This window comes from Sorex fumeus, unplaced genomic scaffold, assembly GCF_029834395.1.
Source record: "Sorex fumeus unplaced genomic scaffold, SorFum_2.1 ptg000019l, whole genome shotgun sequence".
Taxonomy (NCBI): domain Eukaryota; kingdom Metazoa; phylum Chordata; class Mammalia; order Eulipotyphla; family Soricidae; genus Sorex; species Sorex fumeus.
The window spans coordinates 39,331,697-39,346,639 of record NW_026606076.1 but is presented as its reverse complement, the minus strand read 5'-3'; the positions used below and the strand labels follow the sequence as shown (position 1 = coordinate 39,346,639).

The following is a 14,943-nucleotide window of genomic DNA, read 5'->3' as shown; positions in this document are numbered from 1 at the left end:
CCAGCATCCCATATGGTCCCCTGAGCGCCGCCAGGAGTAATTCCTGAGTGCAGAGCCAGGAATGGCCCCTGTGCATTGCAGGGTGTAACCCAAAAAAAAGTAAAAATAGATAAAAATAAATAAATAAATAAAGTAGGAAAGTCGTATTCTTGATAAACTTTCAGTATCAATATTGCAAAACACAGTGCCCAAAAGGGGAGAGAGAGAGAAAGAGAGAGAGAGAGAGAGAGAGAGAGAGAGAGAGAGAGAGAGGGGAAAAGTGCCTGTCATAGAGGCAGGCGGAACCGGATGGGTGAAGGAGGTGAGAGGGAAACAGGGGACATTGGTGGTGGGAAATTACTACACAGGTGAAGACAGAGGTGCTGGAACATTGTATGACTGAAATTCAGTCATGAACAACCTTGTAATTGTGTATCTCACTGTGATTCAATTTAAAAAATTGTCTCCAAATGTGACCTGGAGAGGTCGCATCAGGGGTGAGTTCTGCTGGATGTCTTTTGTTAACTCTCAGTGGTGGGGACCAGAACGAGAGGACATTTGTATAGATGCAACCCACCTGGGTTCGAGCCCTGGTATCCCTTAGGTTCTCCTGAGCACCGCCAGGCATGGTTCCTATTTGCAGAGCCAGGATGAACCTCTGAGCATAGCCAGGGGTGGCCAAGAAAATAAAATAAATAAAAGATCAAATGCTAACAACGATCACGATCATTACCATCCTGTTGTTCATCGATTGTCTCCAGCAAGCCCCAGTAACGTCTCCTTCATCCTAGCCCTGAGATTTTTTTAAAAAGTGCCATATTCAAGGCTCTTTCAGGGTTAGGAGAATGAGACCCATCATTGTTACTGATATTTGGCATATTAGGTACGCCACGGGGAGTTTGCCAGACTCTGCCGTGTGGGCAGGTTACATTCAGTAGCCTGCCAGTTTGTCAAAAGTAAGGATGAGATAATAAGATGTCTCGGGGCCGCAAATGCAGCCACGCACGTTCGGGAGCTGGGTATTATAGTCTCTTGGTCTTGGCCGTTGATGGGATTACACGGCGCCAGGGGGTCAGTTGGTGGGTGTGACCCCTGCCTACTGGAATGTGGAGGATCTGGGTAGGGGATGCTCAGCCCCGATCCGAGCAGGCTTGGAGATCTCAGCCCCGGGACTTGCGTGCCTTTGTTCTTCTGCTGGTACCTTCCTGCGTGTAGAGAGTGGTCTCAGCATGGTGGTGGCTGGTTCAGGAGGTCTTCGGCTGCCGGAGCCCTGGTCGGGGCAGGGAGGGAACCCGCTCCCCTCCAAGGGGTCCCGACGAGGACAGCCAGGCACGGAGGCAGGAGACTCTGCTAACAACAGTTCTCATATATAGCAATGTAGTTGATAAGGATGGAACATTCTCCTTTTTTTTTTTTAGCATTTTGGGTCACACCCAGCGATGCTCAAGGGTTACTCCTGGCTCTGCACTCAGGGAATTACTCCTGATGGTACATGGAGGACCTTTTGGGATGCCAGGAATTGAACCTGGGTCGGCAAGCACCCTACCCACTGTACTATCGCTCTGGCCCCAAGGACGGAATATTCTTGAGCTCAAAACACAAAGCCATCATATCATTCTCCTAATGTTACCAGATGAGCATTACACAGAAAAATCAACTAGGGGCCAATATCTGTGTGTGTTCAAAAGAGTGACAAAGTGTGAACAAAGGCATGCGGGTCCTGGGGCTGAGATTTCCAAGGCTACTCGGATCGGGGCTGAGCATCCTCCACCCAGATCCTCCAAATTCCAGTAGGCAGGGGTCACACCTACCACCTGGCCCCCTGGCGCCGTGTAATCCCATCAACGGCCAAGACCAAGAGACTATAAAACCCAGCTCCCGGAACTGCATGGCCGCATTCACGGCCACCCGACATCTTATTATCTCATTCCTACTTTGGACAAACTGGCAGGCTACCGAATGTAACCTCTCCACACGGCAGAGTCTGGAAAACTCCCCGGGGCGTACCCAATATGCCAAATATCAGTAACAATGATGGGTCTCATTCTCCTAACCCTGAAAGAGCCTGGAATATGGCACTTTTTAAAAAATCTCAGGGCTAGGACGAAGGAGACGTTACTGGGGCCTGCTCAAGGCAATCGACGAACAACAGGATGGTCGAGATCGTCGTTCAAAAGTGTGTGAGTCCTTAGGGGAAAAGGCAGCTGTGTGTGTTCAAAAGTGAGTGAGTCGTTAGGGGAAAAAGGAGCACCAAATAAAGGGTGCTGGGAGGATCCTCCCAGGATGGGAGATGCATGCTGAAGGTAGACTACAGACCGAATATGATTGCCACTCAATGCCTCTTTTGCAAACCACAGCACCCAAAAGGAGAGAGAGAACAAAAAGGAATGCCAATGCCTACCACAGAGGCAGAGTATGGGGGTGGGAGGGATAATGGGATCAGTGGTGGTGGAAAATGCACACTGGTGGAGAGATGGGTACTCGATCATTGTATAACTGAAACCCAAGCACAAAAATTTGTAAGTCTACAACTGTACCTCATGGTGTTTCACTAATAAAAATTTTTTAAAAATTCAAAAAAGTGCTCAGTAAAGAGTCATTTATTCCAATCTAGCCTTCCTCTTCTTCCATGCAGTCTCACCCACTGCCCATATCCCCACTTTTTGGCCACTCACAGCCTTAGCTACATAGCCAATCAGGAAAGGTTGGGGTAGCAATTATACATTGGTCAGTTAGCACAATCAACATATAAAAACCCTTCCTTCCGAGGAAGCTTCTTCTAAGACAAAGATCTCATCCTGCTAGGAGAACTTCTCAAGGGCAGAATTTCATCTCAGGCTGTACTTCTCCTTTCTTAGTCCATCAACAATCATCTGAACAGAATGGGAGACTAACACCCAAGGATAAGAGAGATAAGGGCCAGGAGGAGGATCTCTCCATAGCTTAGACGTGGGCCTCACATGCTGGGGGAAAAGGCAGCTGGGATAGAGAAGGGGCCACTAAGTGTATGATGCTTGGAGGGCAAGCTTGGGATGGGAGATGCGTGCTGAAAGTAGACTGTAGACCAAACATGATGGCCACTTACCACCTGCATTGCAAACCATAAAACCCAAAAGGAGAGAGAGAGTAAAAGGGAATGTGCCTGCCACAGAGGCAGGGGGAGGAGAGGCATGGGGTGAGAGTGGCTGGAGGGATATACTGGAAACAATGGTGGAGGAAAATATACACAGATGGAGGGATGGGTACGCGATCATTTTATTACTGAAACAGAATCATGAAAGTTTGTTGTGTAAACTCAAAGAAACAGCTGCAGTCTATCTCTCCCGCTGCCCACGTTCGGTAGTCTCACGCCGCTTCCCTCACCCAGGGGAAGGTGGATGGCGATGGGCAGGCAAAGGAAGGAAACAAGGGCCAGGCTGGTTGTTCTTAGTTGCAGTTTATTCCATTCCCAATTATATTCTCCTTTGATTCTCCTCCTGCTTCTTCCTCCCCCATGCTACTTCATTCTCCTTCTCAATCCCCCTTCATTCTCCTTCTGGCTCTGGAATCTGGATCTGGATCTCCTTTCTCCTTCTCCTTCTGCAGTCTGGATCCCACAGCCCACTCTTACAGTCTAGTTAAATCCCAAAACATGAGGGGTTGGGCTTACACATAGGTGTGGTCACAATCAATAGGGGTAAAGTTCTTTCCTTCAGGGGGTACTTCTTCGAGGACAGATACTCTCTCAGCAGGACAACCCCGCCCCCCCCAGAACGGATTCCCCTGGGTGTGTTTCTCCTCTCCTTGTCCAACAAACATATAAGCATTCATAATATTAATCTTTTTGTATGGACACAGTAAGAGATACATTAAGCTTATAGAACTGCTCTCCTAGGGCCATCTCGATCTCAGACTACAGTGCTCAGGCCAGATAGTCTTTCCTATCTCTAGCAGGGTCCTAGTCTCGTTATTACTTTTGGATCACGACAGCGTCTGTCCATGATCAAGCTCTTAGCTTAGAGTTAAGAATCGTAGCACTTTGGTCTGGCCCATTTCGATGCCAGATAGCTCACATTTTGCCCTGGGTCCATTCGGTCCCTCGTCGGGACCCGACTTTTGGGGTGCTAGGAACTAAGGGCAACTGAGGCTAAGTCGAGAAAGCAGATGCCCAGGAGTGAATAATATTCAAAGCCAATTAAATCCTAAGTTACAAAAGCATAATATTAATTGTCTTCCTGTATCTATACAAAAAGGACATTGCTTTAACGTAAACTCTTCATAAGACATAAGGAGAGGAGAAAGACAATATTTCACTCACACATATAAAATCATAGATTTCTGAGGAATCTGACCTTACAGGTTAACATAGTCTAATTAGGGGGGAAAGCTGAGTAACTGATTGGGGAGGAGAGCATAGGGAAGAGTTTACAGAAAAACACAATGGAATGGAAGTGCCTCAGGAGCACTTTAACAAACCTGAATTCCTTGTGGCAAGGGAGGAAGGACACACCAATGTCATCCTACAGTTTGTAAGTCTGTAACTGCATATCAGAGTGATTCATTAAATTTTTTTTTAATTTTTAAGATGTACTTCTTAATAATCTTTCTAATCATTTTGTATGGACACAGTAAGAGATAATTAAGCTGTTAGGGAGGGTCTCCTGGGAACATCTCACTATAGAACCCAGACTACAGTCTTCAGGCCAGATTAGTCCTTCCTAACCCCAGCAGGGTCCTTGCTCATCACTTCTCTTTGGGTCATGACAAAATTTGTCCACAGCCGTGCTCTTAATTTATAAGTTTTATGGCACTTGGCCAGTCCCAGTTCCAATGCCAAAGTAGCTTACAGCTTGCCCTGGGTCCATCCAGACCCTCCATCGGGATCCTGCTTTTGAGATGCTCCGAACTAACGGCATCTGAGGCTTAAGTAGAGTAAATACGACAGATACCGAGGAGCAAATGTTATTCAGAGTCAATTAACTCCCAAATTACAAAAGCATAGCATGAACTGTCCTCCTGTGTCTATACAAAAAGGACATTGCTCTAAAGTAAACTATCTGAGGGGCATAAGAAAAACGGAAAAGAAATATTTCACTTACAAATGCAAAATCCAGAGATCTCTGAAGAATCCGATTTTATAGGTCACAGGTTCTGATGAGAGGAAATGAGTGGTTAACAGATAGGGGAAGCAGAGCACAAACGAGAAATTAAAGATGAATGACAGTGCCTCGGGAGCACTGTGATGAGTGTTACTCAGTAAACCTAAGCTCCTTCCTGTGGAGGAGAAAGGACTGGCCAATGTTATCCAACAAATCTCCATCATCTCAATCTTCATCTCCTGAATGAATATTGTTAGGACACAGTTCTTGATCTCCACAAACGGTGCAAAGAAACTATTCCGAGAATGCAATGGACAAACGAGGTTTATTGTTCTAGGTTCAAGCTCCACCTAGGTCACGCAGGACCAGGATTCCGAGCAAGACCCCGAGTGGTTGATTTTCCACCCTTTTATAGGTCTTTCACTGGTGCTCTCTGCGCCTTGCCCAATCAGTTTAAACACAGCATACATATCTAATCAATGGATTTAAACGATTTCAAAGCCATGCAGTCTCTCAACCCATAGATTCAAAGGTCAGCATTTGCATTTAAGCGGGCAAACAAGTTAAGGCAGTGAAGCATAGGCAATCTCCCCTGACCACCCGTGTCCCATGTCATCAATCATTTGGGACACTTGCATCCGGGGTGCTGGGCCTCAAGGAGAAGAACAAGTCGTTCTAAGAGCATGGGGTTCCGGTAAAAAGGATCTGAGAAAAACGAGTCAAGATCTAAGAAAGAAAAACTAGTTCTTAATCTAGGAAAGGCAAGTTAGTTCCCGTAAGTTGGTCAGCGTTCATCTGGTTCAGGGCCTCGTTCCTCACAAATATAGATGTGAAACAAAATTTGTCGACAAAATAAGTCTGTCCTATGTAAATCCATACATCACATAGAGCGTGTTGATAGAATCAGAGAATAAGTTTGTGGCATCATCCCAAATCAACTCAGAAATCACCTTCACATGAGTTCACGCCTTCTTGTGGCCAAAAATCTTCGCAAATTTGAAATGAAAGAAACACACATGAATATAGAATGGGTCATATTTGGGGCCAGACAGAAGATACAGCACGTAGGGCACTTATCCTACATGCAGTGTACCCAAGGTCCATCCCTGGCACTCCACAGTTTTCCCTAATCCCTGTCAGGAGTAATATCTGATGCAAAGTCAGGAGGAATCCTTCAGCATCTCTGGCATAACCCAAAGAAAACAAAAACCAATATCTTTCTCCAACTTTAAAATGGAGATGAGTCACCAGAAAATTACACATCAATATTCATTCTGGTACCCCAGTTTCTGATGAGAACTGCCTTTCCGTAAAGTTTCTCCTAGTGTTTCCATGGTACATCCTGGTCTGCAGAGCAGCCCTGGGTACCAGGTAGCTCCATGTGGCCGGCAGTAAAGTAGCAAAATGGAGAGAGACCACAGCAGGTAGAGCATTTGCCATGCATGAAGCTGACTGGGTTCCTTTCTAGTACTGCCTATCCTGATGGTCCCCCAACCCCCATCAAGAGAAATATCTGACTTCAGGCCAGGAGGAAATATTCGAGCACCTCCAAGTGTGACCCAAAAGTAAAAACAAAGAACAAAATGGGTGGGCTGTGTTTGACCAACCACAGAAACAGGAAGCTCATGAAATAAAAGTAGCTAAATACAGCATCAGCACATATAGGCACGAGCACATGCGCGCGCGCACACACACACACACACACACACACACACACACGCACATGCACACACACACAGCCCTCCAGATGAACATGAAGCCATATACTTCCACATAATAACATTGAGAAGAACAGTTGTGTGATATATGAAGCAAGGAAGGACATAAAAGTGACAATAATCTCAAATCTTCCTCTGTTCTCAACATACAAATATTTCTTGCTCCCAAAAGCAATGTGCTTCCTATTAGTAGTAAACTCATGACTGCTAGTGAAAATGAAACTAGAGAGACAGTACAGCAGGGAGGGTGCTTACCTTGTGCATGACTGACGAACTCCCATCCCCAGCCCCCCATAGGGTCCCGTAGACCTAAAGTTATCCTTGAGTGCAAAGCCAGAAGTAGCCCCAGAGCTAATCCAGTTGTGCGCCCCTCCCCCCCAAAAATAACTAATAGCATGGTCTCACATATCATTCAAGATAAATCATTTTCCTCCTCCTCCTCCTCCTCCTCCTCCTCCTCCTCCTCCTCCTTTTCCTTTTCCTTCTCCTCCTCCTCCTCTTTCTTCTTCTTTGATTTATTTTATTTTGTTTTGTTTCTGGGCCACACTCAGTGATTCTCAGGACTTATTCCTAGCTTACACAAAAGAATTATTCCCGGCAAGACTCAGGGGTGCATATGCTGTATCATGGGTCAAACCCAGGTTGGCTGCATGCTAGGCAAGCACCCTACCCTCTGTATCACTCCAGTGCTTTAAGAGAAATTGTTCTTAAGAAATGCTTGCGGTTGGAGGGTTAGTGTGATTAGTACAGCAGGTAAGAAGCTTACCTTGCATACAGCTAAGCTAGGTTCAATCACAGGCATCCCATATCACCCAGGAACCACCAGGAGTGATTCCTCACAGCAGAGCCAGACTAAGCCCTAAGCATTATTAGGGGATGTGACCCAAACACAAAAACAAAAAATGAAGTCACATAAGAATTGAGAATGCCAGGAGAGCAAATTGATGAAAGAAGGAAAATGATTACAGAAGGAACATGGACATCAGAGAGATCACAAAACACGGTCCAGTTCAACTCTAGCTGATACAGGTTCATATGGTCCCCAGAGCCCTCAAGGAGTGCTCTCTGAGCACAGAGCCAGGAGTCAGCCCTAGCACAACCTGGGGTAGGCCAAAACCACAACAACTAAAGAGCTACCCAGAAGAAGGGCGTGGGGATACCACAATCTGGTCATCATTCCAGAACCCGAAACTCTGAAGTTACAATCAAAGACAAATTCTTCAGTCCTGAACCACTAGACCCTTTGTAGCAGTTCTGTGAAAAAGTCTTTTCAGAGCCCCCATGAGGTCTTTGTTCCGGAGACTGTAGATGAACGGGTTCAGCATGGGGGTGACCACCGTGTACATCACCGAGGGGATGGCACTGGACTGAGAGCTCTGGGTCACAGCAGAGCTCAGGTACACGCCGAGGAGCGTAAAATAAAACAAGGAAACCACGGAGAGGTGAGACGCACAGGTGGAAAAGGCTTTAAACTTGCCCTGAGCCGAGGAGATTCTGCGGACGGAGGAGACGATCTTAGAGTAGGAGTAAAGGATGCCACCCAGGGGTCCACCCACCAGCATCACAGCCACAGAGTACATCACCAGGTTATTCAGAAAAGTGTCTGAACGGGCCAACTGCACTATTTGTTTGAGTTCACAGAAAAAGTGGGGGATTTCTAAGTGCATGTAGAAAGACAGACGCAAGACCATTAAGATTTCTAACAAAGAATGCAGGTGACTGATGACCCAAGACACCAGGACCAGCAGCCCACACAGCCGGGGGTTCATGATGACCGGGTAGTGCAGGGGATGGCAGATGGCCACAAAGCGGTCATAGGCCATCACGGCCAGGATGAAATCATCCAGACCCGTGAAGAGGATAAAAAAGTACATCTGGGTGAGGCAGCCTGCGTAGCTGATGGCCTTGCTGTGTGTCTGGATGTTCTGCAGCATCTTGGGGACGGTGGTGGAGGTGAAGCAGATGTCCACCAAGGACAGGTTGGACAGGAAGAAGTACATGGGCGTGTGGAGGTGGGGGTCTGAGCTGACGGCCAGGATGATGAGCAGGTTCCCCAGCACGGTGATCAGGTACATGGACAGGAAGAGCCCGAATATGTAGATCTGCAATTCAGGGTCCTCTGACAGTCCCAGAAGGAAAAACTCAGGGTGTCGTGTAAGGTTCTGTGGATCCATGCTGTGAGATGGGCTGTGAGGAGAGAGAAAATACAGCGATGGTGGTTTCCAATCCTCTCTCTGCAGCTCTCAGTCAAGCTCCGTCACTGCCAGCATTTCATTGAGATATAAAATAGGAGGAAATGAATGATCTCCTGGGGTACTCCGATTCAATATATTTTGTTTGTTTTTTTATTTTGGACCACACCAGGCACTGCTCAGGAAATATTCCTGGCTCTGTGCTCACAGATAATTCCTAGCTATCTCAGGACCACTGGAGCACCTCAGATCAAACCAGAGTCAACTACACACAAGGAAAGTACCCTACCCACTGGACTCCAATCCCCCGGTTCAATATTAAATGGAAAACTGTGGGAAGTAAAATAAGACTAGATGAGTCCCATTAAAATGTGTGTGGACGGGACAGATAGATTGCTCCATAGCTGGAAGCCTGCCTCATGAGCAAAGGGGACAAGGCAGCTGGAATAGAGAAAGAATCACAAAGAAAAAGATGGCTGGAAGAATCAGGGATGGAAGATGTGTGCCGAAAGTAGATAATGGACCAAACATGATGACCTCTCAGGGTCTGTATTGCAAACCATAATGCCCAAAAGTAGAGAGTGATTATGGGGAATCATGGGTGCCATGGAGGCAAGGGGAGGGTGGGAAAGGGGGGGTTTCCAGGGATATTGGTGGTGAGGATGTGCACTGGTGGAGGGATGGGTGTTGGATCGTTGTGTGATTGTAACCCAAACATGAAAGCTTGTAACTATCTCACGTGATTCAATAAAATTAAAAAATAATTTAAAAATAAAAAATACATAAAATGTGTGTGGAAGGGGAATTGAGAGAGAGTACAGCAGGTAAGGCATTTGCACTGCATGCTCCTAAACTTGGTTTGATCCATGGCTACTCATATGGTACCCTGAGCACAGCCCAGAGCATTTCTGAGTGGCGAGCCAGGAGTAACACAGACATATTGCCAGATCTGGCCCTAGAACAAAGGAAAAAAGATTGTGGGTCAAGTAATCCACAGCCTCTGATTGCCCTTGTATGAAAGTGTAGGGCTTTAGCGAAGTCTTTGAACCTCAAGGTGATGTTTAGTCCAAGGATATCGGTGAAAACCTTAAGAGAATGGGTGGCTAATGCAACTTTTCGCAATAAACTAATCACAAACACTGCAAAGAAACCCCCAATGACTCTAAGACATGGAAATGTGGAGGGGAAATAGATAAGGATTCACATATGCTCTGTCTTTTTCGCTCCAGTCCTATTCTTTTTTTTTTTTCCACAGAAATACACATCAAAATGGGAGCCCAGAGAGATGGTAACAATGGGCAGGCCATGTGTCATGCATTGGGCTGAACTGAGTTCAATCCGTGGAAACCGGTATGGTTACAGAGCCCACCACAAAAAGAGATTGCAGAGTGCAGAGCCAGGAGTAAGCCCCGAGGACCATATGTACCCCAAAAAAAAGAAGAAATGCAGAGTGAAAGAAAAGACACTGAGATCTTATGAATGGAGGTGACAAAATGATATTGGATTCCAATCATTCTATTTGCCATTTCTAAAAGTTTTGTTGGAGCCAGTAATATAAAGTCAATTTGTTGTGTGCCTAAAGAGGCAGGTTGGGGATGGAGGAAAAACGGGGGCATTGGTGAGGGAAGGACCCACTGACGGTGTTGGAACACCGAATGCCTGAAACCATTGTATAATGAACAGCCTTGTGAATCATGGTGTTTTATTAAAAATAAATTTTTAAAAAATTTTATTGGTGGGGCTGTAGCAATAGCACAGTGGGTAGGGCCGACCCGGGTTTGATTCCCAGCATCCCATATGGTACCCTGAGCACCGCCAGGAGTAATTCCTGTGTGCATGAGCCAGGTATAACTCCTGTGCAATACCGGGCGTGACCCAAAAAAAATGATATTGGCATTCAAAACCCATGGTTAGGAGCTTTTCCGTCTATATAGAAAGTGAAGTAAGTATGTTTCATTGTCGAAAACAATTTTTCACTCTCATGTCAGCATTCATCCCTCCGTGGATTGTTTTCTCTACACCCCACATTCTGCGAGGAAGCTGTAATTTTTCTGTCACAACCACACAGGGTTCTGGGCACAAAATTCGGCTGTATGATTCTCACTGGCAATAGCTCGATGCTTGTGGCATCCTGGCTTGACCATCAGAGAGTGTCCACTGGGCAGGAGGACTCACCTGGGGTCCGTGCGTGCAGGATCCATGTCAGAGTCAGGCTGTCCCCTGGATGCTGATGGGGGGGCTGCGTCTTAGTCCCCACACAAGATTGCGGGCTGTATGCAGCATCAGTCCTGGGACCAGAGTCAAGATTCCAGAAGCAACAAGTGTTTCCTGGCACGCGTGAGGTTGAACTGACCTGTGACCTAGAGCAGGGCAGCTATTCAAGTTTCCCATTGCTGCTCATTACCACGGGGCTCTCCATTCCCTGTACAGAATTTCCCTGTGGGGACAGATGGACAGAAATAATGGGACATTACCCAACAGATGCCCCTTCCAGCGGGAATGGCTTAGAAAGAAGCTCTGTGAATTGTGTGATTTCCGCTTACGTCCAATCAACTCTCCTGCCATTCAGAGGTCTAAGTTTACCACTTTCTCAGATCCTTGAACATAAAGTTTCTCCAAACTCTAGCTCTGAGGGTCCTGGCTGGATTAGGTCCCATAAGTCCTAAAAATACTGAACTCAGTGCTGGAGAGATAGTAGAGTGGGGACGGCACTTTTCTTGCACTCAGCTGACCAAAGTTCAATCCCTGGCATCCCATACTGTATCCCGAGCATCACCAGGAGTAATTAGTAGATTACTTAGGGCTTACGGTTGCACTCAAGAATTTTCTTAGAGTAGTGCACCATATTTGATGAAGTTTAAAGTATAAGGCAACCAATCTTAGAGAGAAATATATTTTAACACACATATATAGGGATGTATATATATATATACACACATATATATGTATATAGAGTAAATATATATATTTCCACTAAAGAAACTTTTTTGAATCATTTTCAGCAGTTTATTCATAACAAACAATATAAAATAAATATTTTCGGTCTGCTTTGGAGAAGGGGCTGGGGTTCAGGATGGAAATATTCAAAATATGGTGGTGGGAAGGTGGAATGATGGTGGGATTGGTGTTCAAATATTAAATGTAATCAAATATTGTGAAAAGAAGGAAAGAAAGAAAGAAAGAAAGAAAGAAAGAAAGAAAGAAAGAAAGGAAGGAAGGAAGGAAGAAAGAAAGAAAGAAAGAAAGAACTTTCTCAGAGTAACTCCTAAGTATAATCGAGTGTGACCTAAATACAAACCTAAAAATAGTAAACTCATGGCAATACAAAGTCCCCGAAACCCCCAGTAGAAGTGTTTTACCCTCTTCGTGATGCTGCTTCATTGAGAAATCATTCTTCACAGACACCCAGGAGGGTTGTCTGATTGTTCACATAACTCCATTCTCTGAGCTACAAGTATTGTGAGCTCTGTTCCCTATTGAAGATTTGTCTGAATTTCTGTAGAGATCTTGCCCAAGGTATCAGCTGAGAGGAGGGGACAGTGTGGTGTCTCCATTCCATTAGTCCCGTCAGTCTTCATGCCCTGCAACGTACTTCTCACCTGGGGTTATTGCCCGAGCTAACTATTTGACCATGTTGGATGAGGTGTTTATGATACCTGCAGGAGAGCACCCTCAAAATAAGAACTCAGCCCCAAAGAGCTACTGTGAGGAAAAAAAAAAACATTCCTCAAACACCCTTCTCCCATTTCAATATGGAGATGAATCACCAGGAATTTAGAAGTCAATGGCCATCTGGTTCCCTGGTTCCTGATGAGAAGTGTCTTTTCCAGAAGCTTCTCCTAGTGTTTCCATCCTACATCCTGGGATGCAGCACAGCGTTTGAGTACCAAGCAGTTCCACGTGACTCGCCGTAAAGTAGCCAAGAGGGGACTGGAAATAGAGTATAGTGAGTAGGGGGTGTTTGATTTGAACAAAGCTGACCCCGTTTCAATCCCCTGCACCATATATCCAGACAGTCCCCCAATACCCACCGGGAGTAGTTCCTGAGAGCAGAGCCGGGAGGAAGGCCTGAGATACCCAGGTGGGAATCAAAACAAAGAACAAAACGAGATGCCCTGTATTGTCCGACCACAGCAATCACTGTATTGGACCAACCCCAGAAACAGGAGGTTCATGAAATTAAAAAAAAAAAAGTAGAACACAACATCAGCACTTATAGGCACACATGCACACACACACACACACACACACACACACAGTCTTAGAGATGAACATGAAGCCTTTTTCCTTCCATCTAACAACATTGGGAAGAACAGTTGGTTGATACACAAAGCAAGGACACAAAAATGATAATAACCTTACTTTTCAACTTTATTCAACATACTAATATTCCTTGTAACCAAAGACAATGTGTTTGTTGTTAGTAAATTTAAGAGGATTTTTTTTCCATTTTTAATTTGAGATAGTACAGTAGGTAGACTGTTTACCTGGATTTCAGCTGATGGGTTCCATCAGCAAGAGTAGTGTAAGAGCTAATCTGTTTGTGACATACCCCTATCCCCACAAAAAAAAATTATAACCCGGTCTCATATATAATTCAAGAGAATTCATTCTTAAGAAATGCATGAAAGGGCTGGAGCAATAGCACAGCAGGTAAGGCATTTGCTTTGCACACGGCCAACCCGGGTTCAATTCCCAGCATCCCATATGGTCCCCCGAGCACTGCCAGGAATGATTCCTGAGTGCATGAGCCAGGAGTAACCCCTGTGCATCACAGGGTATGACCCAAAAAGGAAAAAAAAAAAGAAATGCATGACGCTGATGGTCAGAGAGCACATCAGGTAAAATGCTCAACTTGCACAAAGCAAGGATCACTCGCCAGCACCCCAGAGGGTACCCTGAGCCCCAACAGGAGGAATCCCTGTTGAAAACAGAGCCAGGAGTCAGTCCAGAGCAGTGCTGCAAGTGATCCAAAAAACAAAACAGAACAAAACTGCAGATGATGAGAATGCAAAATTGAGAATTCAGGAAGCAGAATTGAGAATGACAACAATTTCTGATTTCAGATTGAGAATATATTGATGAACAAAGAAAATAATAAGAGGCAACTGTGATGTCAGAGAGAGCACAAAACATGGTCAGTTTCAACCTTATATGAAAATTGGACAGGGGCCACTGGACAGAGAGTCCAACGGGTAGGACACTGGCCTTGCACACAGCTGGCCCGAGTTCAATCCCTGGCATCCTCTAGGGTCTCCAAGCCTCACCAGGAGAGACCAATCCCTGAGTGTAGAGCTGGAAGTAAGCCCTGAGCACCTCCAAGAGTGACCCACAAACAAAATAATAGGAGAAATAAAATTTGCAGGAAAGCCCGAAACCTCCCATTTCTTAATCAGATCCAAACTGAATATTACTTGTTCCACCGCTTTGAAGCACACGATCACAATCATTACTTCAGTTCCAGAAGGTAAATCCTTGTTAGCAGCTCAGCCAAAGACACTTTTTACAGCCCCCTTTAGGTCTTGGTTCCTGAGACTGTAGATGAAGGGGCTCATCATGGGGGTGACCACTGCGTACAGCACCGAGGGGATGGAATTAGAGTGTGGGCACCAGCAGAGCTTACATACACACCTAGGGCTGTGCCATAGAACAAGGAGACCACGGAGAGCTGAGAGGCACAAGTGGAAAAGGCTTTAAACTTCCCCTGAGCCGAGGAGATTCTGTGGATAGAGGAGACGATCTTACAGTAAGAGTAAAGGATGCCAGAGAGACCACCTGCCAATAGCACAGCTAAGCTATGTTAGGTCACTATGTTATTCAGAAATGTATCCGAACAGGCCTGTTACACCAGCTCCTTGAGGTCACAGAAAAAGTGGGGGATTTCCAAGTTCAAGGGGAAGGACAGATGCAAGACCATTATAGCCTGTAACAAAAAATTTAGGTTGCAGATGACTCAGGACACCAGGACCAGCAGCC

The 14,943-nt window shown here is 45.6% G+C and overlaps 1 protein-coding gene across 1 annotated transcript; it reads right to left on the bottom strand.

Annotated features, from left to right (window-relative positions):
• Positions 1 to 7,995: 7,995 nt before the first annotated feature.
• LOC130022255 (olfactory receptor 7A10-like) lies at positions 7,996 to 8,949 on the bottom strand. The gene has a single exon (XM_056113006.1). It carries the CDS (start codon positions 8,947 to 8,949, stop codon positions 7,996 to 7,998), a length of 954 nt encoding a protein of 317 aa, XP_055968981.1.
• Between the last annotated feature and the right edge of the window lie 5,994 nt (positions 8,950 to 14,943).